This window comes from Canis lupus, chromosome 25 (genome assembly GCF_011100685.1).
Source record: "Canis lupus familiaris isolate Mischka breed German Shepherd chromosome 25, alternate assembly UU_Cfam_GSD_1.0, whole genome shotgun sequence".
Taxonomy (NCBI): Eukaryota; Metazoa; Chordata; class Mammalia; order Carnivora; family Canidae; genus Canis; species Canis lupus.
The window spans coordinates 40,089,869-40,114,839 of record NC_049246.1 but is presented as its reverse complement, the minus strand read 5'-3'; the positions used below and the strand labels follow the sequence as shown (position 1 = coordinate 40,114,839).

The 24,971-nt window shown below is 41.8% G+C and overlaps 1 protein-coding gene across 1 annotated transcript in view; it reads left to right on the top strand.

Annotated features, from left to right (window-relative positions):
• COL4A4 (collagen type IV alpha 4 chain) overlaps window positions 1-24,971 on the top strand; it is a 104,290-nt gene that overhangs the window by 42,278 nt on the left and 37,041 nt on the right. Inside the window, 14 exon segments of the mRNA NM_001031818.1 lie at window positions 386-455; window positions 996-1,100; window positions 4,817-4,981; window positions 7,738-7,827; window positions 8,807-8,970; window positions 12,643-12,715; window positions 13,669-13,775; window positions 15,024-15,207; window positions 16,612-16,680; window positions 17,683-17,790; window positions 18,271-18,489; window positions 20,770-20,931; window positions 21,995-22,165; window positions 22,966-23,109. Of these exon segments, the coding sequence (NP_001026988.1) occupies window positions 386-455; window positions 996-1,100; window positions 4,817-4,981; window positions 7,738-7,827; window positions 8,807-8,970; window positions 12,643-12,715; window positions 13,669-13,775; window positions 15,024-15,207; window positions 16,612-16,680; window positions 17,683-17,790; window positions 18,271-18,489; window positions 20,770-20,931; window positions 21,995-22,165; window positions 22,966-23,109 (1,831 nt within the window).

Genomic DNA, 24,971 nt, shown 5'->3' with positions numbered 1-24,971 from the left:
AGATGTAGATTCGGATTCTATAAGTGAATAGACAACTTGTCCTAGATGCTAAGTTTGACATCCATGCTCAGAGTACATCTAAGAAACTTCATGGTTTCAGAGGTATCTAATCTATGGGCATGAAATAGGTTTTTGTGGGGGGGGGGGGTAATTTTTTTCTTTTGTGAGAGTTTTGCCAGGTGGTCATTTACTTCTGCTGGTAGGTTGGGGTGGCTGCAGGGGTGTCGGATTCCTTTGTCATTCCCAGAACTCCATGAACCATTCCTTTTTCTACTCATCCTGTAATCTTCATTTCTTATATGAATACACTCTTGGGCCATCTGATAGTTACACGCCACATGACAAACAATGTTTCTAAGAAAAGTGTATGAATGAATGATTTCAGGGGGATCCTGGAGACCGTGGGTACCCAGGACCACCGGGTGTTCTGGTAACTCCATCTGTTCCACTCAAAGGTTTGTGTTCAGTTTGCTTCCTCCATAAATTATTAGGAGATGGGACTTGGGTGGCCCTGCCAGGAGAGTCTGGCCCAGTATATGTGCAGTTTGCATACTTGGTATGCTAAATATATTAATTTTAGAAAGGATATATAATTTATAAGTGCAGGTAGACAGGTGCATCTGAATCATCTCTATTGGCAGAAGACTCTCAATGTTATTTTAGTATGCAGAAATGTGTATTATGTCACCTTTCCAAAAGCTTTTTTTTTTTTTAATTGCTAAACCATTTGACTAAGACCTACCAAGATGCTGCCCTCCAGAAAAAAGTGACCCATATCACTGAGAAAGACAGTGCTGCTCCAAGTTCATGGGTCTGCAGAGCAGGGACAGCTGAAGGGGTTCTAATCTAAGATACTGCATTTTTAAATGTGGTGAGAAATTGCAAGAATGGTCCCCTAGTGGTGCTCCACCAAGCCTCACAAGAAGTAATTGTGTGTGAATTTTAAAATGTATGTATGCATTTATCACACTGACATGTGCTGTTGTTTTGGGCAGGCCCTCCAGGGGATCCGGGGCGCCCTGGCCACTATGGAGAAATGGGGTCCGTTGGACCACCTGGTCCCCCTGGTCCCCCAGGTCCACCAGGGGAAGACTGTGCAGGTAGGACACTCCACTGGCTTTTGTGTGTGAGGTTTCTGACAGCCTCACCCTCACCTCTAGCTGATACTAGATCAACCAGGAGTGTTTCAGAAAAACTAATGGCCATCCCGCCCCCTAGACCAGGAATGTTGGGCTTTCTGGGACGTGGACCTAGGCATCTGCTATTATAAAAGCACCCCCCGCCTTTTTTTTTCTAATGGACAGCTGAGCTTCAGAACCACTGAACTCAAACCAATTCATGGCTTCCTTGGAAGAAATCCAGGTTCCTCTGCTGCACCTCAGAAATATTCAGTCAGCATCTCAGGGGGGGTGGTGGGGTATATGTGTTATCTCAGGGGCATCCTACAAGATTGTCACAGGCAGTGAAGATTTGGAAATCAGTGCCAGGGGTAGAGTGTTTTTTCAGGTGTTACAACCCTCTTGGAAGACTCTCCCTGTCAACTTTTGTTCATTAAAATTGAGTTCCTCTTCTACGTAAAAGGTGGAAATACAAATCATGAATTTAAAAATGTTATTACTTAAAAAATTAAAAAAAATAAAATGAGACTCAGCCTTAGTTAAAAAACCAAAACCAAAGCAACAGTCCTCATTCCCCACCCCTGCCAAAAAAAATCTGTATCCCTTCCAAAAACCAACCAACCAACCAACCAAAAACACCTTAGAGCCATGGTAAGAGTTGAGGAAGAACCTGGGAAAGAATCCTATTGATAGAGGACTTTAAACTCCTTCAAGTGCTGTGCTGGTTAATAGGACCAAGTAAGCTTAGGAATAGACGTGTAGAGGGTATTTGCATTCCGTGAACTCAGGAGAACTGATTTAACATGAAGGGAGAGAGACTTGAAAAGATGCCATTTTATCCAGTCTGTGTCTCTTGTTCTATTTACTGAGAAGGAGTAAGAAGTTTCCTGAGATTCATCTGTTAACGACAAAATTCTTTAATATTTCACAAATCTTGCCTTTCACTTTGTGGGATCTGATAACCCACCACAAAGGTGGCAAAGCTTTGTTTCATTTGGTTGATTTAATCTGTAGATACCGTAGCCTTGGCTTACCTGACCCAGGACTATATAAGTCATGTCGAGAGTCCTCAGCTGCTCCGAAGTCATTAGCCCCTGGTCTTAGATTTCTCCTTTTGAAGCTTGTTCATAATAAAAAAGTGGCTCCAGCAGATTGAAATAAAAACTCAGTGTGAGCAAGCAACACATATCTCTAGCAGATTGAAAATACAACAAATATAACAGAAACAACAAATATAACAAATGTAACAGACAAATATAGCAAATATAACAGAAAGATTCTTCATTCCACAAGATTTTTAAAAAGAATTAACCCAGTGGCTTTCTTTTTTTTTTTTAATATTTATTTATTTGTTTATTTATTTAATTATTTATTTGTTCATTCATTCATTCATGAGCAACAGAGAGAGAGGGGGGGGGGGGAGAAGGAGAGAGGCAGAGGGAGAAGCAGGCTCCATGCAGGGAGCCCAACGTGGGACTCAATCCTGGGTCTCCAGGATCAGGCCCTGGGCTAAAGGCAGCATTAAACCTTTGAGCTACCCGGGCTGCCCAACCCAGTGGCTTTCAAATCTTGACTACAATCCATTATAAAATATATATTTTATATTATATTGCATTTGCATTGCATTGAACACACATGTGTATCCACATATACATATGATTGAAACACATATTTCAAAAACAAAAAGAAAAGGAACATGAATTTCACAAAATAATGCCTTTTTGTGTATGATGTACTCTGTTTTCTTTTTTCTTTTCTTTTTTTTTTTTTTTGTGCTCTGTTTTCTTTGCTACTTTTTTCTTTTGAAAAAAAATAAAATCTTTAATGCTGGCCACAACTTAATTGATTTTGTGGGTGGTCAGGGCATATAGTAATATGCCATACACTACAACCCATTTTCCCCATTGGAAGGTGGTTGAGGATTTTCCATGGCATGGGGACAAGACACTAGGTGGTATTGAGGTCCATCCAATGACTGTAGAGGTTTGGAAACAGGTCTTAGGAATGACACGAAGACAAGAAGGCAGCCAAATCCACAGGAGCACATTTCATTTAAGTACACCAAAGTCTATAGCCTTTATTTTACATATCTTATTTTATAACCATCTAAAGTATTTACCATGCAATAAGCAGGGATTTAGAGTTAGATACCTGTGACTGAATCCCAGCCCTGCCACTTAATATAGTATATGGAAATAGTTATGTATTCACACTGTGGACTAAAAATGTTCCAGGTTCTACTACATACAAGCTGTGTGGTCTTAGGCATTTACTAAACCTCTCTGTGCTTCAGTTTTCCCATTTTCAGAGTGCAATTCTCATTAGGGTTGAAAGAGGTTATATGTATACCATTCTTAGAATACCATTAGCTATGTTAGCTATTGTTATTACTCATATTCGGCTTACACTGTCTGTGCCTTATCTATAAGGTATAAACTTTGTGAGATTGTTGGAGGAGTAAGCATAATATTTGAAAGTATATGGGAAGCCCCAGCACGTAGGCACACAATAACGAACGCTGTTAATTTAGCTAGCGTGCTACTTACTGATTACTGACGAGGTTTCAGTTGTCTATTACTGAACAAATCACCCAAAACAACAGTAAGCATATTACCCCTCACTCTGTGGTTCAAGAGTTCAGGAAGGCCTAAGCTGAGCAATTCTAGATAGAGATGTTCCTACGATGGCAGCCATGTAATGGCTGAAACCAGAACATGAGGACTGGCTGGGCACCTCTGTCTTCTATGTTTCATATAGGCCCGTGGCCTCTCTGTCAGGTTCTGTCATTCTTTAGGCTTCCTTATAACATGGTGGCCTCAGAGCCATGATATTGCTTCCCTGGTGGCTCAGAACTCCAATCCCAAGCATTTCAGCTCACAAGGCAGAAGCTGAATCATCTTTAATGACCTATTCCCAGGGTCTTATATCTATAACGTCACTCCTGCTGTACTTCATTAGTCCAAACAATCACAAAAGGCTGTCACCCTCAAGGGGAAAGGAACACGTTACCTCTTGCTAGGAGAGCGTCAAGGGAAAGCAGGATTCAGTTTTGACTCACTGCGACCTCACAACACACTGAACATCTATTTATCTCTGCATTCATTGAGTATGTGCAATGACCAGATATTGTATAAGGTCCTTGCATGAATTATTTTATTTAATCTTCATAACAAGCTTCTGAGGTAGATATAGATGATTTAAAAAGTTCAGTAGCTTACTTTAAGTACATGTGGCTGGAGAGAGAGAGGTCGGGTTCAAATCCAGCACCTCTTGGCCTTCCCACCACCTGACTTGCTATGAAAGATTTGGTATGTTATGTCTCACATAGATGACCTAAGAGTCCATATTTTTATTCACTACATGTGCTAACTTACTCATTCAGATTAACCAAATTATTAAAGTGGAGAGATTGAAAATAATATTTTTAATCAAATAATACGTATCCCCCCCCATAACCCTAAATGATAGAGAAAAAGTAAGAAAATCTGATTCCTTAAACCGGTTTCCATTTGTGTGCTAATTTCAAAGAAAGTGAGGTATTTTGATGGCTGCACTATTAAGTTAATTTTGAAGTACATTTCTTTTTCTTTTAAAAATATTTACAGCCTAAGGAAGAATGTACTGATTTTTGTTTCTTCTAAATGAAAGTTTATTCTGAGAGATATATATGTGGTTTTCATTCTCAATTTCTCTTGGAGGCATGATGGGACCCCCTGGACCAAGAGGATTTCCTGGTCATCCAGGATTTCCAGGGGCAGCTGGTATCCCAGGGAGAGCGGATTTAAGTCCAGGAAAACCAGGGAAACCGGGACCTCCTGGGTTGCCCGGAGCACCAGGGCTGCAAGGACCCCCAGGATCAGATGGTAAAATGCTCTTTATTCATGTTTATTGGCATTTATGTTGCATGTGATAATTACAGTGTCATGTGGAAAATATGACTTTCTAAACATTTTTTTAATTATTGAATATTTCATGAGCCAAGTTAGTATTATCAATAATACAAAAAATGTAGACTGATGTTGGATATCACATCAGCTAAAGCATATGAAAATATTTGGTTGAGAATTTAAGTGTGAATTATGGAATTTTGTAAATTAATATTTTTATTTTTTAAATGTAGTTTTAATTTTTATCAGAGTTATAGAGGGACTCAACTTGAGAATCAAACAGTTCTATGAAGCCTGTTGTGAAGATTTGCCATACCAGGCAATCCTTCTACTCCTTCCTCCCCAGGGGAGATTTTCACACAAGTAGTTGGATTTTCTGCTATTTGCCTTTCTAGTGACCTGCAATGTACTTGTATTGCTATTTCTTAATTCTTTTTTATTTTTTTTAGAGAGTGAGCGAATGAGGGGGGTAGGGGGTTAAAGGGAGAGACAGAGAGTCCTAAGCAGACCCTGCACCCAGTGTGGACCTGACACAGGGCTCAGTCTCATGACCCTGAGACCATGACCTGAGATGAAGTTAAGAGTCCCTTAACCGACTGAGCCACCCAGGCACCCCACTGTTTTTTCATTCTTGAGTTTGAGCCTCATCTTTTGACTTCCCTCCATAGAAGATGAAATGAGCTCTCTTTCCCACCCCACTGCACATATGCGCATGTTCCACTCCCAAAACCCATTCATTCTAGTTATTATCTTTATTTTGATTAAATATTCATTATTTACAATGAATGGTTACATAAGAGTTATTCATCAGTTCGGCCATATAATAATATACATTATTACTTTTCTAGCAAAATATTTTGTTAATAATTATCTTGTTTTCTTTGTGTGTTTGCTTGGTTTTCAATATAACTTCTTGCTAATTCAATCTCAAACTGTCTAGAATTGTATAAATCTCCATTCTAGCTCATTAAATATGTTATCAATAATATCTCTTTGAATAAATCTCTCCTGGAGCTTTTTAACCTGTTCAGATTAGGTCAGGTTGCATTTTTTAAAAAGATTTATTTATTTATTTATTTATTTATTTATTATTTATTTATTTATTTATTTATTTATTTATTTGAGAGAGAGAAAGCACGCTCATGAGCAAGGGGAGGAACAGAGGGAGACACACAGACCACCTGCTGAGTGGGGGCCACACTCTAAAAGCTGCAAAGCTCTGCTCTAAGAGCTCATGGAAATTTTTCTTCTTTTCCCCAATACCCTTAAATTTCACAAAGGCTTGCCTCTCTGTGTACACATTTGCATTTATTGGTGGGCACTCAGTGAGCACGTTCAAGCCAACACAAATCCTCCATTTCTGGAAAAATTACTTGAAATGTTTCTCTGAAGATACTTTCTCCTTCATTTTCCCCTGTTTTCTCCTTCTGGACTCTCTATATTTACCTGTTAGAGAATCCACTCCCCATGTCTCTCTCATCTTTATTCTTCTTCACCTTTTTATCTTTCTGTTCACACTTTCTGGTAGATTCCCCCAACTCCATCTCACAACTCTGCTCCAGAATTTTTCAATTTCTGCTTTCATAGTATATTTTTTTAATTTCTAAGGGTATTGTTGTTGCTATTCTGTTTTTACTGTTTTCTTTTGTAGCCGTCTATTCATGTTTTAAGAATGAAATGCCTTCATCTACTTTTTAAACTATAAAGTTTATTTCAAAGTTTTCTTCTTGCTACATTGTCTGTTACCTCCAATTCTGAGAGGTCATAGTTACTGTTGTAATTTTCCAGAAGGAGATCTTAGGATTGAACTGTTTCTTTAACCGGTCATCCTGATTGGGGCACTACTGTTATTCTACTTCAAGGTACCAATTCCTGGAGGCCTGGTGGGGCTCAGTCAGTTAAGCATCCTCTTGATTTCAGCTCAGATAATGATCTCAAGGTCCTGAGATCGAGCCGCGTCAGGCTCTGTGCAGGGCATGGAGCCTGCTTAAGATCCTCTCTCCCTCTCTCTCTGCCAAAGCCGCCCCTGCTCTCTTTCTCTCTCTTTAAAAAAAAAAAAAATCCTAAATTCTGGGAGAGATTTCTAATGCAAATTGTGTTCTTTGCTGCCTTTCTGCACAGCCTGCTTTTCACAGTCTGTTAGGTTCTTTCATTTTTTTTTTTTTTTTTTTTTTTTTTTTTTTTTTTTTTGCTGTTGTTCTCTTTCTGTTTTTCATTGTCCTGTGGGCTTACCCATTTTTATAATATTCCTTTATTGTTTGCTATTTTACTGGGATTTGGAGAGAATAAGGAATTTATTCTATGTGTTTTATGTCACCTTTTATCAGATGTCTCTGAATTTGTGCTTTTATGAGCTATGCTTTATGCTTTCTTAATTTGGTAATTATTCATAACTGGAGGAACAAAAGATCCTTGCCATACAGTTATTTTGTTTGTGTAGTTGGATTGTTTGGTTTGGTAGTTCTGTTGTCTGTTGCCTTGCTCTGCAACCTCTAAATTGGGGTTGAGAGTAGGATGGCTTTATCAGTGGTTGTAGCAGCAGAAATATGCTGTGACACTTGTATGGTCTGTTTGTATATATATGTTCTTAGAGAGAAAGAGTCATAGGAAAGGAATGGAAAAAAAGGTGGGCTTGAGGGGAAAATGGAAGTACAGGAGACACTTGCACTTGTTCTGTAGAAGACAGTCACAAAAACTGTGATTCTCTCATCTCCCCCCTCCCTACTGTGAAGTTATCTATTGTAGTGTTGGGCATCCTGGACCACAAGGGATAAAAGGCAAAATGGGTCCTCCAGGAAGAAGAGGCTCGAAAGGAGAAAAAGGCAAGTATGCATCAAAGGTGGAATTTCCAGGAGACAGCAGCACATGGGGGCTTGGGGGCATTTATGAAGTGGGCAGTGGGGCCTTTCACTTCGATGTGTTATACGCCTATGAGCACTCCTCTTAATTATGCGGTGCTTATGAGGTGATTAGAACTTACCAAAAGTCAAGTCCTTGTATCTGAGAGTCTAAAGAAAACATTTCCCTGATGGGAAATTTGTCTCAGAGTGGTGACTTCTTTTCATGAGATCCTTCTCATGAGATCCTTTTTATTCCTTGAAAAAGCAGAGATACGATAGTATGGATCTTTTATTTCATTTTCTCTTTGTGGGTCCATATTTCCCAGACTCATCAAATGCCTCTGGCCATATGTTTCTCCACCTTAAAAGTTGTTTCATGCCTTTTTGACCATTTGGGATAGGTGGGTATGAGAGCATAAACACAGCTGATTTTGATTATCCTAAAGCCATATTTTTTTAGATTAAAAGTCCCAATGTTAGAAAATGCATTGTAGGGAATTATCAATTATAATATGCAATGCAGTCAATAATCCTTTTTCACATATTATTTTGTTTATTTATTTGTTTAGAGTTTATGCTCCAACCCAATTTTCTTCCTGTTTCTTCAGGAAAAGAAATAAAAGACTTTCATACTTTTAAAAATAAGATGTTTCATTTTAAAAAATTTCTTTGGTAGAATTGCATGTCAGCTTTTCCCCCTAGAGTTTGTTAAGATGGATTTTTTAAAGACCCAAAACATCCCCTTTGTCTAGAAATGGTATATCTGCCCCCCAACAGACCATGCCTAGGTACCCCTACACAGTGCCCCAGGCCCCAAATCACACATTAATAGTTGTGTGTGATAAAAACTACGTACATGAGACCCTTCTATTCTTATTTGCATTATTGGTTTTATTTAGTAAAGGCTTTTTGGGATTTTATGAAGGAAATATGACAAAGCTGCCTTTTATCCTCTGTCTAGGAAATGCGGGGCTCTGTGCCTGTGAGCCTGGTCCCATGGGCCCACCAGGCCCTCCAGGACTTCCTGGAAGGCAGGGTAGTAAGGGAGACTTGGGGCTCCCTGGGTGGATTGGAGAGAAAGGTCACCCAGGCCCTCCTGGTGCTGAAGGATCTCCAGGATCACCAGTGAGTAGCTCTTACCAGTAACAATCTTTATAGTTGAAAGAGACAGATAGAGATAAAATTCAATTGTACCACTTTTTAATGTATAGTATGACATAGATTTTATGTTTGAGCCTATGCATATATTAATGATCAAAAAATCATCATTTATTCATTCATTCATCAAACTAAAATTTATTGAGCACCTGCTATGTTCCAGGTGCTGTTCTCAGTGCTGGGGATACAGTAAAGAGCAGAGCACAGTCTCTGCCCTCCTGGGGACTCCAAGGAGTTGGATGAACACATTCTATGTAACAAAAATATGAGTGCATATGGCTGATGATGATAAAGGCCATCACCATCTAGTGTGGCTTGAGGGTCAGAGCTGGAGGAGATGAAGTCAAAAAAGTGGCTGGAGGTTAGGAGGAGTTGCAGAGCATGGGATTTGGTAGGTGGGTGGGATTTGACCTTTTACTCTGGGTGACATGGAATAGCCAGTGGAAAGCCTTAAGAGAGAGACATAATCTAATGTTAGCTTCGAATGGATCACTCAGGTAGCTCTGGTAAGAACAGATCACAGGAGACAAGAGAAGAAGTAGGGAGATGAGCTGGGTGATGATTACAGTAATCCTGGTGAAATGTAATGGAAGACAGATTAACGTGTTGGTGCTGGGAATGACGAGAAGTGGTCATCTTCTTGAGATGTTTTGTGGACAGTGCTAACAGATGGGCTTTTAGGTTGGACATGGGATCTTAGAAGAAGAAAAGTTAAGGATGAAACCCAAATAGGGAAGACAATATGAGGAGTAGGTGTGGAGAGTGGGGAAGAAAGCAGTCTTGGGGGCAACCCCGGTGGTTCAGAGGTTTAGTGCTGCCTTCAGCCTAGGGTGTGATCCTGGAGACCCAGGATCGAGTCCCGCGTCGGGCTCTCTGCATGGAGCCTGCTTCTCCCTCTGCCTGTGTCTCTGCCTCTCTCTCTCTCTCTCTCTCTCTCTCTCTGTCTCTCATGAATAAATAAATAAAATCTTAAAAAAAAAGAAAGCAGTCTTGGTGGGTACATCTTAAATATGAGAGGCCTGTTAAACCAGCAAGTTGAGATGTTGAATAGGTGGTGAGATGATATTCAAGTACGGGATTCAGATGAGAGATCCAAGCTGGAGATACAAATATTGGCTTTGTCAGGGTTTATGTGATATCTCATGCCACAGAGCAGATGGATTTATTTTGAAATGGTTTGCCTTCACTCACCATTACAAGTGACTCAAGTTGAGGAACAACCTTTCAGCTACTTGGCTGCTCAGAGGGTCCTACGGGCACTCCTCTGGAGGTGGGACACAGCCCGCTTGTCCCGTCTTTATTGAAGAGCCTCAATCCTGGGGTGACCTGGAGCCTAACCAGCTTCCCCTATGTATGTGCTCCTTTCCATCGTCCCCAGGAAATGCCATGAAAACAAGGCTCCAGTCTGAGAGCCTTAAGTGAGAGTGACAATCTGGCTGTCCATGTACTACTTTTGACACACGTGCAAAGCACACTCGCAAAGTCTACCTGGCAAGAAGCTAATTCTTTAATGCGTGTGTGTTGAATGAACATGGTGACAGCTGTTAAGTATTTTGCATTTTATGGTCTGCTTTTTAAATTCAGGCTTATAGCATAGTCATTTTTTCATGTTTCTACTCAATCTTCTTAATGAAGATTATACTGATTCTAAAGTATTTTTGTGGCTTCCTGTTGAGTTGCTTCTCAGGGCTAACATCTTTGTGTGTGAATTACTAGTTCGTCCAGGGTTGCCCTAGCTGAGCTCTATGTAATTCAGTTGCTCTAAGGCTTACCTCTTCGGGCAGATTATATTTCTGATGGTATTTTTCTGTGTGTGATTCCCTCCATATGACTTCTCTACATTAAATTCATCACAGTGTGGTCATAGTTGGAGATTAGGTCCGTACTGTGGGGCACCCTGGAAGGAAAGTGGTGAGGAAGAAGAATGGATACAAGAAAAGAGCACAGAGTAACCACAGTTGATCATTGTAGATGCTCTCACTTCCCCAGACACCTCCTCTCTCAGAAGCTGGTCCCTGGCTTCATTCTACTGACATTGTCTTTCAGGAAAGGAAATAGTTCACATGCTCAGTGAATGATTTTATGTGTTGATAGTTTATCCATCAGAAGGACGTTATCATCATCTGCCTCTTGGACTAACTACTGTGTCTCATGTACTTTGGCTCTGTCCTTTTGTCAGGACAGGAAAAATTCAACAGCAAGCAACATTCAACCTATATTAGTACTTTACAATTTTTAAAGTTCCTTTTCTGTCTAATCTTATTCTATTCAGAAATTTATTCCACCCACCTTTTTGGTGTCTCTTAAACATCATTACGCAGAATGTTATACTACAGTGATCCTCCTCGGGGTCTTGAGTGGGTGTGTGGAACTGTTTTTTCTCTACAACAAATGACTCCCAAGCATTTTTGCCATTTGGGTTTTTAAGCCTCTTGTGAACAGTTTTGACTTCTTCTTTCTTATTGCTTAATCCTGCCATTATGCTTATCTCTACTGGCACCTTCTTCTCTTAGCAGTGAACTGCCTATAAAGTGCCAGTTAAGAAAGGTAATTAAGCTTGCATGAGCATGTTGCAAGATTGTGTGAAAATAAGACCAAGTGGCATCTGTGGGAGAAAAGAATGGTTAGCTCAGTCATTTTCACTTCTGACTAAATTCTTGTCTGTGGGGGATCCCTGGGTGGCTCAGTGGTTTAGAGCCTGCCTTCGGCCCAGGGCGTGATCCTGGAGACCCGGGATCGAGTCCCACATCGGAATCCCTGCATGGAGCCTGCTTCTCCCTCTGCCTGTCTCTGCCTCTCTCTCTATGTCTCTCATAAATAAATAAAATCTTAAAAAAAATCCTTGTCTGTGTTTCTTGATTTTCAAGATCACCGAATAAGTAACCTTAAGCTACGTATAGTGTAGCTGTATTTACTATGATGCTTGGCCACTCTCATATACCGATGGTAGGTTTCCAGATTTCTGACATGGCTTAATATTCAATAATACATAATGCTTATAAAACCATGACCCAAACATTGAGTCTCAGAGCAATGTTGAGGTCAAAAGATGATGAGTCCATTGGTCAAAATTATCTGTTTACTTGCTATATAGAGGAAATACATAAGTTATAAGAAAGGTTCTTATTTTCCCTCCTCTTTCTCACAACTTCCCTCATATCACACTCTTGTCCCTAAACCTCTGCCTTCAGCTTTAATGGCACCTCCTCTTTCCTTTTCATTCTGCATTAAAATGCCCAAGACGGTTAGAAATTGTTGTTATAAATTTTTATTTTGAGATATGTTTTATTTTATGACTTAAAGAGGTTGAACAATCATAACCCTTCATCCAGCTTCCCCCATCATAACATACATAACCATAGCACATTACCAAAACCAGGAAATTGATATTGATAGATATTTCTGTTGAATTTGATACAGACCTTATCCAGATTCTGCAAGCTTTTAAATGCAGGTCAAGAGCCTCAGTTTTATAAAGTAGGAGCCACTTAGAAGGCAAGGAAGAGATTGATACTAAGAGTACCAAACCAGAATCGAGAACAGGTGATTTAGAAGGAAAGAACTGAGAGATTAGATGTACATGAATAACTTTTGACCCATCAAAATTAAACTGATTTTTTCCTCTTATTTTTCACCAAGGGAAAACATGGTGCCTCAGGACCACCTGGCAGCAAAGGAGAAAAGGGCGACAGGGTTGTATCAAGAGTGAAAGGTGAGCCCTGCCATTTAATGAATGATACATGAACCATCCTTTTGCATTCATTTCCCTTGCAGATCAATTCTATAACAAGATACAGTATTGTTGAGATTGCTTAAAAAATATTCCTTGCTGTTCACATTTCTTGTTGGGCCTCAAATCCTCTGTCTCTTATTTGAAAACATAAAAACCATATTCAAGTCCTTATTATTGTGAACTTGGGTTTGACACAAGACCGACTTGACTTGGCTACTCTGTTTTCAGTGCCTTATAGCATCCTGTATTAATCAAGACTACTTTGGTCGTGATAGAAACCCAGCTTGAAGTAGTTTTAGAGAAAAAAAAATGTAATTTAATGACTCACCCAAACAAAATTGGAAGTATTAGATGTAGGGTTTGCACTGGGATAGCTGGATCCAGAAGATTCCTTCTGCATCTTGTATCTTTCTTGGTACCATCTGCATTTCTCCCCAACACTAGCTTTCCTGGGCTGTGGATATACTGCCCCTCCTACCAGAAGCTCCAAGTTCTTACAGAAAGAAGGCAAGCTCTACCTTCTCAGCTCCAGCTTGAAAAACATTTTAGGAAGAATTGGACTAGCCTGGGGGAAGTGCACAACCATGGGCTGCTCCCCTGTTCACCATCGCCAGGGGATGGAGTTCCATATTTGGCACCACACAGGCAGGGGCAGATGCTGTTGTGATCGGTGCCTCCACACACAACCTCCCTGTCAGAATGAGGAAAGGAGAGCTTCCAAAATAAGAGAGTCAGTGGGCTTGGCAATTGTCATTCTCCCCTCTGACTTTTGCATGGTTGTCTTTGTGTGACGTTAGTCAACTGAGACACTCAGAGGAGTCTCTACCAGCCCACACAGAGGCAAGGTCATCATTTTTCTCTTTGTCCTGTGTTTCCTCCTACTTCACCCACTGCTGAGAAGGGCTGGAATATCTTTTGGACTTTGTTCCCAGGGAAAAAAGGAGAAAGAGGTCCTGATGGGCTCCCAGGATTTCCAGGACAACAGGGACAAAATGGTCGGGATGGACTTCCTGGAAAAAAGGGGGATCCAGGCCCCCCGGTATGTATAATTCTTCTTTGACTACAGAATTTCATTTTCTTATATGGTTATAAAGCCTCTGTTTTTCCTTTCTCATTTAAAACTACAATGCAGTGAACTGCCAATGTGCTGTAATCAGAGCCATCTTTGGTTGATTGCCACAAAAAGATGGTTATTATAAATGCTGTAGGGGGATCCCTGGGTGGCTCAGCGGTTTAGCCCCTGCCTTCAGCCCAGGGCGTGATCCTGGAGGCCTGGGATCGAGTCCCACATCGGGCTCCCTGCATGGAGTCTGCTTCTTCCTCTGCCTCTGTCTCTGTCTCTCTCTCTCTCTGTCTCTCATGAATAAATAAATAAAATCTTTTAAAAAAATGGTGTAGAATAATTGCAGTTGGAAGTTTAGTCATGCCAAGACTTCCTGTCCTGTTTTTGGCCTTTGTATCATTCTCATGGTATTTATCTGTTTCTGGGGCCCTCGTATCTACAAAGCCCCCAGTGACCTCAGGCCTGTTCAGTTAACTCTGTAGGGCGGAGGATAGAACACGGGTCCTGATAATGACTGTTGGTCTGTTCCTCGGGTGAAGAGGTACATAGGGGAAGTGGCAAGCAAGAAAGGGTCGACCACCACTCGAGAGACCCCCCCCCAACAAGGGCTCCGTAAATATCTTCCTAGCTTTCCGGACCAGATGCATGGTTTGCAGCCAGGGATTGGTTTTACCATAAACAATGTTGCCTTGTTATGTACTCGACATCCAGTTTGTATGAAGTTGCCAGACGAACCAAACTAGACAGTTAACCAAAGGTCAAAATCTTAAGCAGGAGAAGATGTGGAGGGGATTGAGTCTATCCCTGTATCTTCTCATAAGAATAACAACAAGAAGGGCAACAATATCAAATACATCCGAGCCTATTTGTTTAATTTGTAAGCCTCCTACCTCTCTCAATTTACATATTTCTGTATTTTATTATTTTGATATTAGAGAGATGTTCTCATGTAAGATTTCTTAATTCCGTATTCAACACATAACACACACATGGCTTTCTCTATTTGAGGCCTAACCCCCCCCATAGCATATATATGTTTGTAAATATTTAGTTAGAATATGAACAAGAATCTGAATTAATCATTTAAAATTAGGTTTGCTATTGAGTAACTGTCTACTGGAATTATAAGGTTTTTCCATGTGTTTCTATAGCTTATGACAATGACTGCTTTGAACTCATGAACTTGTAATGATTGTAACTGACTCATGATGCACCCATTCCCAGGGGGGTCATGAGGATGCAGCCCCAGGTGCTAAAGGGTCTCCTGGACCACCGGGGCCCCCAGGCAGAACAGGACCCAGGGGACAACCAGGTCTGGGATTTCCTGGTCCACCAGGAGAGAGAGGACAACCAGGAGCTCCAGGCCGCCCTGGCGAGAGGGGCTTCGGGGGCTTGAAGGGCCAGAAAGGTAATTTTGAATGTTTTGTGTTACAGAATGACAAGGGAAAGCATGGAAGCTAAAGTGATCCTCTCTTCTAGGCAAAGCTATCATAGCTACAGCAGAACCGTTCAATAAAATTCCTTCTAGCTGCTCTTCAGACCTTGAATGTTGTCAAACAAATAAAAGCATTACAGCACAATCAATATTTAAAACAAATTCTTAAAATACTAAAATGTCTTTGTTGCTGTTTATTTGTCTGGCATACCAAAATTGCCTTCCATTCATTTCTCAGTACCAACTCCTGCAGTCCGTATTAAATTTACATACATATTCAAAATATCTATTTGTTTACAGTCTTTTGAGACAGTGTGGTGTATCTTAATAAAAACGCTAGTATTTCATTTGAAAAACACATGATTGTCCTTGAAAATCCATTTGTAAGCATTCTAGAAGGAAAAAAAAGAGAAGGGATTTCAAATATATTTGACAGTTATCTGAATTTAAACAAATAAAGTGACTTGCTTTGAGTTTGAGCTGAAAACTTTGAAAGGGCTGGAGAAAGATTTATTCAAGATTTTTTTTTTCCTTTTATAATATGTGCCTACGCCTCGGGCTACATTATGAATTGTGAGGTGTTAAAATGAGATAGTATCTTTGGTTCCTGCTTTGACCACATAGCAATAATCAATAATCTGGTCCTCACTAAGGTTTAAGATTATGGTTCTGGACCCATCAAAATCTAACATTATTTTTTATTCAGTTGATATGTTTTTGATGACATTGTAATCCATTCGTTCTGTTATAAAAGAGAAACATTCCCTTTTAAAGGGGAGGAGGGAACTGAGAGGCACAGGTTTTTGGAGTCTTCCTGTCTTCACCAGTGAAAATGGGGGATGACATTGACCACACTGCAGAGTCATTAGAAAAACCAAGCGACAATACACGTGAAGCCCCAGACCCATGGCAGGCCCTCAGGAAGTGGCATCTGGCATTAACAGATCATCGAGTGTCCTCATCCCTGCAGCCTCCCACACCCAAACCAGGTGTCCAGTCCTCTGAGCTAACTGTTCAATATCGCTCCTCCTTCATGACTTAACCAGGTCTTCTGACTCCATTGTATTGAATATCATTGGGCCTGTCAATACGTTATTTTTTTTAGGTTATTAAAACTAATACTTCTTGGAATTCTTCTTATTCCCCTTGTGTCTATAGCAGTCTGACAGTTGAAGCTCAGCTTTCAGGACATATTTTTTTTAGAAAATCATAATAAAGGCAGTTCAAATCGTCTCACAGTACTTGGGATTCTTCTTTTCCCCTAAAATTCCACATATACTCTATGAAGAAAACATCTTTATTGAGTTTTCATTGAAATTCATATTATGTGAGGCTACTGGTTGAATGAATGCCAGTTTTGTTGTTTTTTCATTCCAGGTGATACAATTTCTTGTAACGTCACCTACCCTGGGAGGCCGGGGCCCCCAGGTTTTGATGGACCTCCAGGTAGGATCAATGGGAAATTGCTGTTTTATATATTCCCCAGAGTAAATAAAACTGGTAAGATGATGAACCAATAGTTAATCTGGCAGCTAGTGAGGATACTTCTAAAATTATCATCAGGTTTTGAGGGACTGTGGGAAAACAACATTTGTGGTAAGTCACATTGGGGCTCAAGTTTACTGGTTTGGGCATACCCTAGGTGGAGAAGTTTTTTGGGTTTTTGTTTCTATATATCTCTGTGCAACAAAATTTGCCTTGATTTGATTACACATCAGTAGGAATATCTACCTTTTGAGAATTTTAAAACTGTACCTTCTTTCTTTTCCCATGTCCCAAGAGTGAAAAATGATAATTTGCTGTACTGATTGTAAGTTTTACTCTATTCTGCTTTCTGAGCCTCAAGGGACATGAACACTCAGACTTTACGTTGGCAGTTGTACCTCCTTTAAAGCTATTTTAACTCAGAGAACTTCCAGTAGAAAATCACAGAAAGTTAAAAAAAAAAAAAAAAAGAAAGAAAGAAAGAAAGAAATCTTGATTCCTTTTGCAGGTGCTTCTTGCCTATACTTCATTTGAGGGCAAATACAGTAAGGTGTAGGGAAATAGATTTTGGTCTTTAACCCGGGGCTTTCTCAGCAGGCCACAAGCTGCATGCCTTCCCCCCCTTCTACAAGGAGGGGCTGTGTTCAAATATTTGTGTTGAGACAGAGCATGGGAAGGCACCAAAAGATTCATCCGAGTGGTGGTACACGTCTCAAAGGCTTTTAGGGAGAATCCTTTACAGAATGGCTTCTGAGAAAGTACATTAACACAATTGCTGTCTTTGAAACACATGATTGTGTGGAGCACATGATTCACAGATTGATTATGTAAACCAGGCGAGGCAACAGTTACATAAAGTAGAAATACTCTGAAAAAGACAGCACAGATTCTTTTTGATCCACCTTATTTTGTTCTCATTTGATTTGTGTTTTATGGAGTCTGTGTTTTGTTGTCATTGTTTAGGACCAAAGGGATTTCCAGGTCCTCAAGGCGCTCCAGGGTTGAGGTGCTTGGATGGGCCAAAAGGTCAGCGTGGCAAACCAGGAATGTCAGAGATACCCGGTCCACCTGGTAAATCAGTGTTCTTCATTTGAGAATGTGTATATAACTCCAAAACTCGATGACCTTAGTAAGCAGGTGGTCCAGGGATCCCTATGTAATGGAGTGAGGTGTCTTTTCCTGAAACATTAAGCTCTTACCTATGTTTTGATAACTTTTAGGTTCTGATAATTTTGTAAGTTCTCGGGGCTCCTTCCACCTGAAGCATGAGTTACAGGCTATTATTGGCCTATTGTTTGGTAGAAACTGTTCAGTCCAGACAGACTACCAGTGGATGAAAGCAATTAGGGAAACACTGGCTTCTAGGAAATACAAAATCACAATGTATTTTCCTACACAAGGTGGCAAAGCAACGTTGCCTATTAGGTTATTCTTAATTTTAGTTAATACCCCTGTATTTTTAAAAAAGGTGCTTTTATCAAAGTAGTAGTCTTACATTTGTATTGGTTCTCTATGTGTACATTTAACAGTTTAATCAATTTGTTTCAACAGGTTTTCGTGGTGACATGGGAGATCCGGGTTTTGAAGGTGAAAAGGGGTCCTCCCTTCTTGGGCCGCCAGGCTTTCCTGGTTCTCGTGGAGCAAATGGTCAGAAAGGAATGATGGGAGACATTGCCTATGGCCTCCCAGGCCCCCCAGGAAAGAGAGGTCCTTCCGGAGTGCCAGGGTCCAAAGGACACAGAGGTGATTCAGGACGTCCAGGGTTTGCAGGTATGAGGGGCTGCGCTGTCCCTGTGGTCCCCAAAGCTGGCTCAGCCCTGGAACACAGCTAAATATTGAAGAGTATTTAGACTATCTAGCCTTAGAAATGTAGAATGCAGAATCTGCCCTCTAAACATCTTCTTCCCTCATAAGTGAGCACTGGTCACATTTCAAGTAACCTGCATCCTCAGCGTTGCCTTTGCATTTTACCGATTGCTTTCAAATCCATGGCTCAGTCAATTCAGTTTGGTTCAGCAGCTACTGGGTATCCGCCTGCTTTAGACTCAGGATGGCATGTTTGTGCTCTAAATGCCCCAGGACCCGGGACCGGGGTCACCTGCCCACTGGCAATGCCACATTGAGGGAGGACAGTCTGTAAGAGCAGGGCAGTTCTGGGATGGGGTGGGGGGCGTAGAGCAGTGTGCGATGATGTGAACATCATCAGGGCTGGGCCCTAGCACACAAGCTGTGTTACTTGGACAGGTGATAGGATGGAGGGATTTTCATTCCAGCAGGGGTAGCGGGCGAGAAAGATGGGGAGATCATCCTGGCCCAGGCTTCCATTTGTTTCCAGAATCACTAGGATTCTTCAGGATCTGCAGCAGAAGTCTTTCATGTACTTAAAAATAATCTTGGGTCAGGGTCCTTAAAATCATCATCCTCGGTGCACCTGGGTGGCTCGCCTGCCTCCAGCTCAGGTCATGATCCTGGGGTCCTGGAATCGGGTTCTGCATTGGGCTCCCTGGGAGGAGCCTGCTTCTCTCTCTCTGCCTATGTCTCTGCCTCTCTCTCTCTCTCTCTCTCTCTCTCTCTCTCTCTGTGTGTGTATGTGTGTATGTGTGTGTGTGTGTGTGTGTGTGTGTGTGTGTCGTGAATAAATAAAATCTCTAAAAAAAAAAAATCATCATCATCCTCTGGGCCTTGGTCTTAGGAATTTTGATTCATTACATCAGAACTGGGTGGCTCCTAGCAGTCCAGTCTGAACGTCAGCCCCTCGGGTGATGGTGACCAAGAGTGGATCCCAGACCAGACTTTTACAAACACTGTTCTGGTTCTTTTCTAACAGGGGATGAGCCAGTATGTATTAGGTAGCCACAATAGTATCATACTACAGGGCAAACGGAGGGCAGGGGGCTAAGCCACTGTTCTGTGTCACAGGGAGTGAGCTTACTCTGTACAAAATCCCAGTTGGTTGGAAAGAAGCGAGATAATACATTATGTGAGTCAATGAAAATAATTTTGATTTAGGAATCCTACTGTCTCCCTTGTGACAATGTATGTAAGGGAAGTGTTCAGTAGAACAGGAGGATTAATATGAAATAATCCTGTATCATCCATAAGAGAGGAACAAAATGGAATAAAGTCACACACACACACACACACACACACACACACACTCCAAGGAGTGCCATTCAGCGATTAGCAACTAAAATCACCTTTATAAAGATTACAACAAAATTGAAAACCTTTGCAGATTAACGTGCAATGTGAAATAATCCAACGATGGTGTGCTGTGGTTACTACTTTAAAAATGTAAACGTACGAGCAGAAGTACAATGAAAACGTGGAACAGTAAAATAGATTTTTAGTTTAGGGTATGGGGAGGTGGGGGATTGATTTTTTCTTTTCCTGAAAATTATGACACTGCTTTTCCAATAAATAGAAATTTAAGAGTTCAAGTGATGAAGCAGCTTACCAAAAGCACATCCATTCAGTGCAAACTGGATGTGTAAGCATTGTGGAGATTTGGTGTAAAGCCCATCTACCACGATGTCAGAGGTTAATTAAAATCAAGAAGAACTGCCTGGTTTTTACATTTGCCTAAGCAACTTCTTTATTGTCTGTGTAACTTTATCAAATAACTCTATTACTAATGCATGGTTTTCCCATTCATTTGGAGCTTAATGCCATCTGGATTAAGAAAATCCTTTGAGAGGGGCTCTTGGATCGCTCAGTCAGTTAAGTGGCTGCCTTTGGCTCAGGTCATGAACCCAGGGTCCTGGGATCGAGCCCCCACATTGGGCTTCCTGCTCAGCTGGGATCCTGCTTCTCCCTCTTCCTCTGCCCCTTCCCCTGCCTATGCTCAATCTCTCTCTCTCTCTCTCTCTCTCTCTCTTAAATAAATAAATAAATAAAAATCTTTAAAGAAAAAAGGAAGACTTTACTCATTTGAGCCCTGAGCCAGGATCAAACGTCGGTTGCTGGTACTGATAATGCATACACTGTTTGTGGCAGGCTGACTCTAGTGTTTCAGGCCCTGGGAGTCACAGGTGCATTGTGTCATTTCAGGGCCAGCCGGCAAGCCTGGATCCCCAGGTCTCAAAGGTCCCAGAGGCAGAGAGGGAAGTGCTGGGTTTCAAGGTATCCCGGGTCCACCTGGCCATTCCTGCAAAAGAGGCGCTCCAGGGATACCAGGGCAACCGGGGCTCCCTGGGGCCCCGGGGAGTCCAGGTAAGTGCCAGCACACATCAAGCCCTGGGAAGAGTCTGGGACCTGACCCCACTTAGGAAGGAGCAGGCTCGCCTGCTGCTCTTACCCACCAGCAGGACTGAGACTCCTGGGGCAGAGACACAGGACTTTACTCCACAGAATGACAAGTAGCATGAGCTTCCTGGTGCTTTGTGTCATTTCCCCTTGTCCCCCTCACCTCATGGGGCACAGACATGGGCTCGATGGATGTTGCATTCCACGCAGTGGGGAGCAGTATCTGAGAGGGGCACCCAGCCTGGGGAACTGCTGCTTTAGAGCCACCTGCAGGACAGCTCGCTCTTTATGCTTTATGCTGGGGGAGGAGCTGTATCAGCTGCCAAGGTTGTGACCTTGAGAAGTCAGGTACAGAGTGGCCAGGACACTTGTATTTTTGGCACATGCAGCAAGACACGAGACACACAGAGGCTCGAGAGACCCAGGAAGAGGTACATCTCCACACAGGGTGCCAGAGGGCTATTGCCGTAGGATCTCCATGTCACCATTTGGTTTGTCACCTGTTATTTAAATAAATCCTATTGCATTTATCCAAATGGCAGGAAAGTGCCCTCTGAATGGATCATAATGAGACTGGGGCAGACCCTGCCACTACAGCTTTATTTCTAGCACCAATAAAAACTAGATGATGTGGCTGTGATTTCTGCAGTTCTCTCCGGTGAACAACCTGACCAAGTTCGCTTGGCCAGAACTTCAGGAAACACCTGGAAAGCTTTCTTCTACTAGTTTCAAGAGTGAATACAAAATGATGTTTTTGCCCCTCACCCTTCTCCATTTTCCATTTTTTAAATGCTCTTTATAGCACTCGTGTATCTCTCCATCGGGAAATATTCACTCAAGTAATCTCCCTTTCCATTTATAGCAGCCAGAAAAATAGGTTCTGAGCCTGAGGGAGAGTTGCCACTATGGTTTTAGCTGATGGATGTTGCTTCGTGGGCACAGATACACAATTTAAGCGATCGTGAACTTTTTCTACCTGTCCGCGCGTGTGAGGCCATTTATCGTATGTTGTCACTGTGGTTTGTCGCAGGTGCCCCAGGTTGGAAAGGACAGCGAGGGGATGTGGGGCCTCCGGGTCCAGCTGGAATGAAAGGCCTCCCTGGAGTCCCTGGACGGCCAGGGGCAGAGGGACCCCTAGGATTCCCAGGAGTCCCAGGCCCCTTAGGGGATGATGGGCTGCCTGGTCTTCCAGGCCCGAAGGGTGGGTAGTGCTTTTCTATTATTTCACCCCTATTTGGTAAGCTTGAAATCCACTGCCAAGTGAAGGCTATTGCATATGCTCCTACTATTGAATTTACTGTTATATCAGCCTGATACTGTCCATCCCTTAGTGACATCTCCTTTCTTCTTATCCTCTATATTGTCATTTCCAGGGCAGAATGTTTTTGGTGTAGGTAAATGGGAAAAGGTGGTGGGGTGTTGAGTCCACAGAACCCATGAACACTTCTGCTCAACACACTGGGTAGAGCCGGTGAAGTCTTGGGTCAGGGCTAGTGTACTTCCACTTTGGATGAGCCCCACGTCCCTGGCTTCTGATCTCTTGAAGCATTAGGAGATCAGGACTCAGAAACATAAAGGCTTCCACGTCAGCCCTAGGGGGTGGAAACCTGAGTAGGCGAGTACAGCCATTACATGCAGCGGGGCTGACAGCGGTTGTCCACCTTCAGTGCAGAAGCTGAGGTCCATGGGAGGGCGCAGCCCCAGCCGATGACAAGGAACCCAGAGTTAGGAAGTATGCTGGCTTTTAAAATGTCTTTCTAGGGACACCTGGGTGGCTCAGTGGTTGAGCACCTGCCTTTAGCTCAGGGTGTGATCTTGGGGTCCTGGGATTGAGTCCCACATCAGACTTCCTGCAGGGAATCTGTTTCTTCTCCCTCTGCCTGTGTCTCCGCCTCTCTCTCTCTCTCTCTCTCTCTCTCTCTCTGTCATAAATAAATAAATAAAATCTTCAAAAAATAAAATGAAATGTTTTTCTAAAAGTTCATGTTCTCATTTCATCAGGACCCCAGGGGCTGCCTGGCTTCCCCGGTTTTCCAGGGGAGAGAGGAAAGCCTGGCCCAGAGGGACGCCCTGGCAGCAAGGGGGAACCAGGAGAGGATGGTCGGCCTGGCTTCTTCGGAGACCAAGGGGTGAAAGGTGCCAAAGGTAAATGCAGCTGATGGTGCGATGAGGCCATATAGGTGGTTGTGCTATTTGATCAGAACGTATAAACGTGGTCTTTGAAAAATAAATGGGACTGTCCTACAGTTTGGATTCCTCTTCCTTTTGGATTGCTGGTGTCTGCTTTAGAATTTTAAACCAAATTCATTTTCCTTACCTCTCAATCTGATTGCATATAACTGATAAATGAATTGCTCTATTAATAGAAAAAAATAAGCTATTGGGTTTGAAAGAACTTTCTCACTGGTTGGGAAGGGGGTGAAGGCAGGGCTCTGAGCACCTAAACCCTGGTTCAATTTCTTTTCTTTTCTCTAATCTCTTCTTTTTTCTTTTCCTTCTCTTTTTCTTTCTTCCTTCCTTCCTTCCTTCCTTCCTTCCTTCCTTCCTTTCTTTCTTTCTTTCTTTCTTTCTTTCTTTCTTTCTTTCTTTCTTTCTTTCTTTCTTTCTTTCTTTCTTCCTCTCTCTCCCTTCTTTTCTTCCTTTTTAAAAAAAATTTTTTTTTTTTTTTTTGGAAAGTGCCAGATAGTACATATTGCAAGCCCTGTGGTCCCTGTTGAAGCCACTCAGCTCAGCATTTGGAGTGTGGAAGGAGCCAGAGACAACATGGAAACACACTAATGTGATTTACATTCCAATCAGATTTTCTTTACAGACACTAAAATTTGAACTTCATTTAATTTTCACACGTCACAAAATATTTTGCTTGTTTTGAGCTTTCCCCCTAACAAAGGAAATGTGTAAAAAGCGTAGCTTACAGGTTATACATAAACCGGCCACAGGTGGGATTTGACTCTCAGGCTTTAATTTGCCGACACCTGAACTAGAATAAGCTCATTATCATCTGAGCCATGAGTTATGTGTCTCCTAAGCGTCATGTAAGGAAGGAGTTTTCAGGGCACCTGGGTGGCTCAGTCGGTTAAGCGTGATTTGGGCTCAGGTCATGATCTCAAGGTCGTGACATAGAGCCTCATGTTCAGCTCTATGCGCAGCTGGTGGTGGGATGGAGAGGGTCTGCCTGAGGTTCTCTCTCCTTCTCTCTCTACCCTCTCCTGTTCTCTCACTTCTTTCTAAAGTAAATAATAAAGCTTTTAAAGAAAGAGTTTTCATTACTATTAAAAAATCAAAATTTCAGGACCACTGGTTTAAATGTTCTATGCTCATCCCTGTTATGTATTTACTTTTACCCCTTGGCCAGGAGGCTGCAGAGAATGAAGGTAACATCTCATTTCCAGTGTGAGGAATGAATGCTTGACAGTTTGAGAAACAAGTGTTTTTGTCCTTAAAGCCCTTTGGGTAAATAGCCTGCAATATAATTTAAATTACTTTTATTTCTTGATTGATTCTACTGTGATTTTTTTTTTGTTTTACTAGCCTATCAATTTTTTTATGTATAATCAAGGAATCAGTGTCTAAACTCTTAGCTAGCTTAGATTAAGTGACGTATGCTATGCTATTATGATTTCCAAAAATAAAACAGATTTAAGAAACTGATACCATGCTGTATTGTTTACTAACCAGAATTTATATAAAAACTTCTTTTTTGGGGATCCCTGGGTGCCTCGGCCATTTAGCGCCTACCTTTGGCCCAGGGCCTGATCCTGGAGACCCGGGATCGAGTCCCACATCGGGCTCCCTGCCTGGAGCCTGCTTCTCCCTCTGCCTGTGTCTCAGCCTCTTCTCTCTCTCTCTCTCTCTCTCTCTCTGTGTGTGTCTCTCATGAATAAATAAATAAACTCTTTAAAAAAAAAAACTTCTTTTTTAAAAATATGCCCTGATTGGTGTTTGCTCCGCTGGTGTAAATACTCCCACCATGGCTGATTTAAAGCTGCCAGCCCTTTAACAACTGG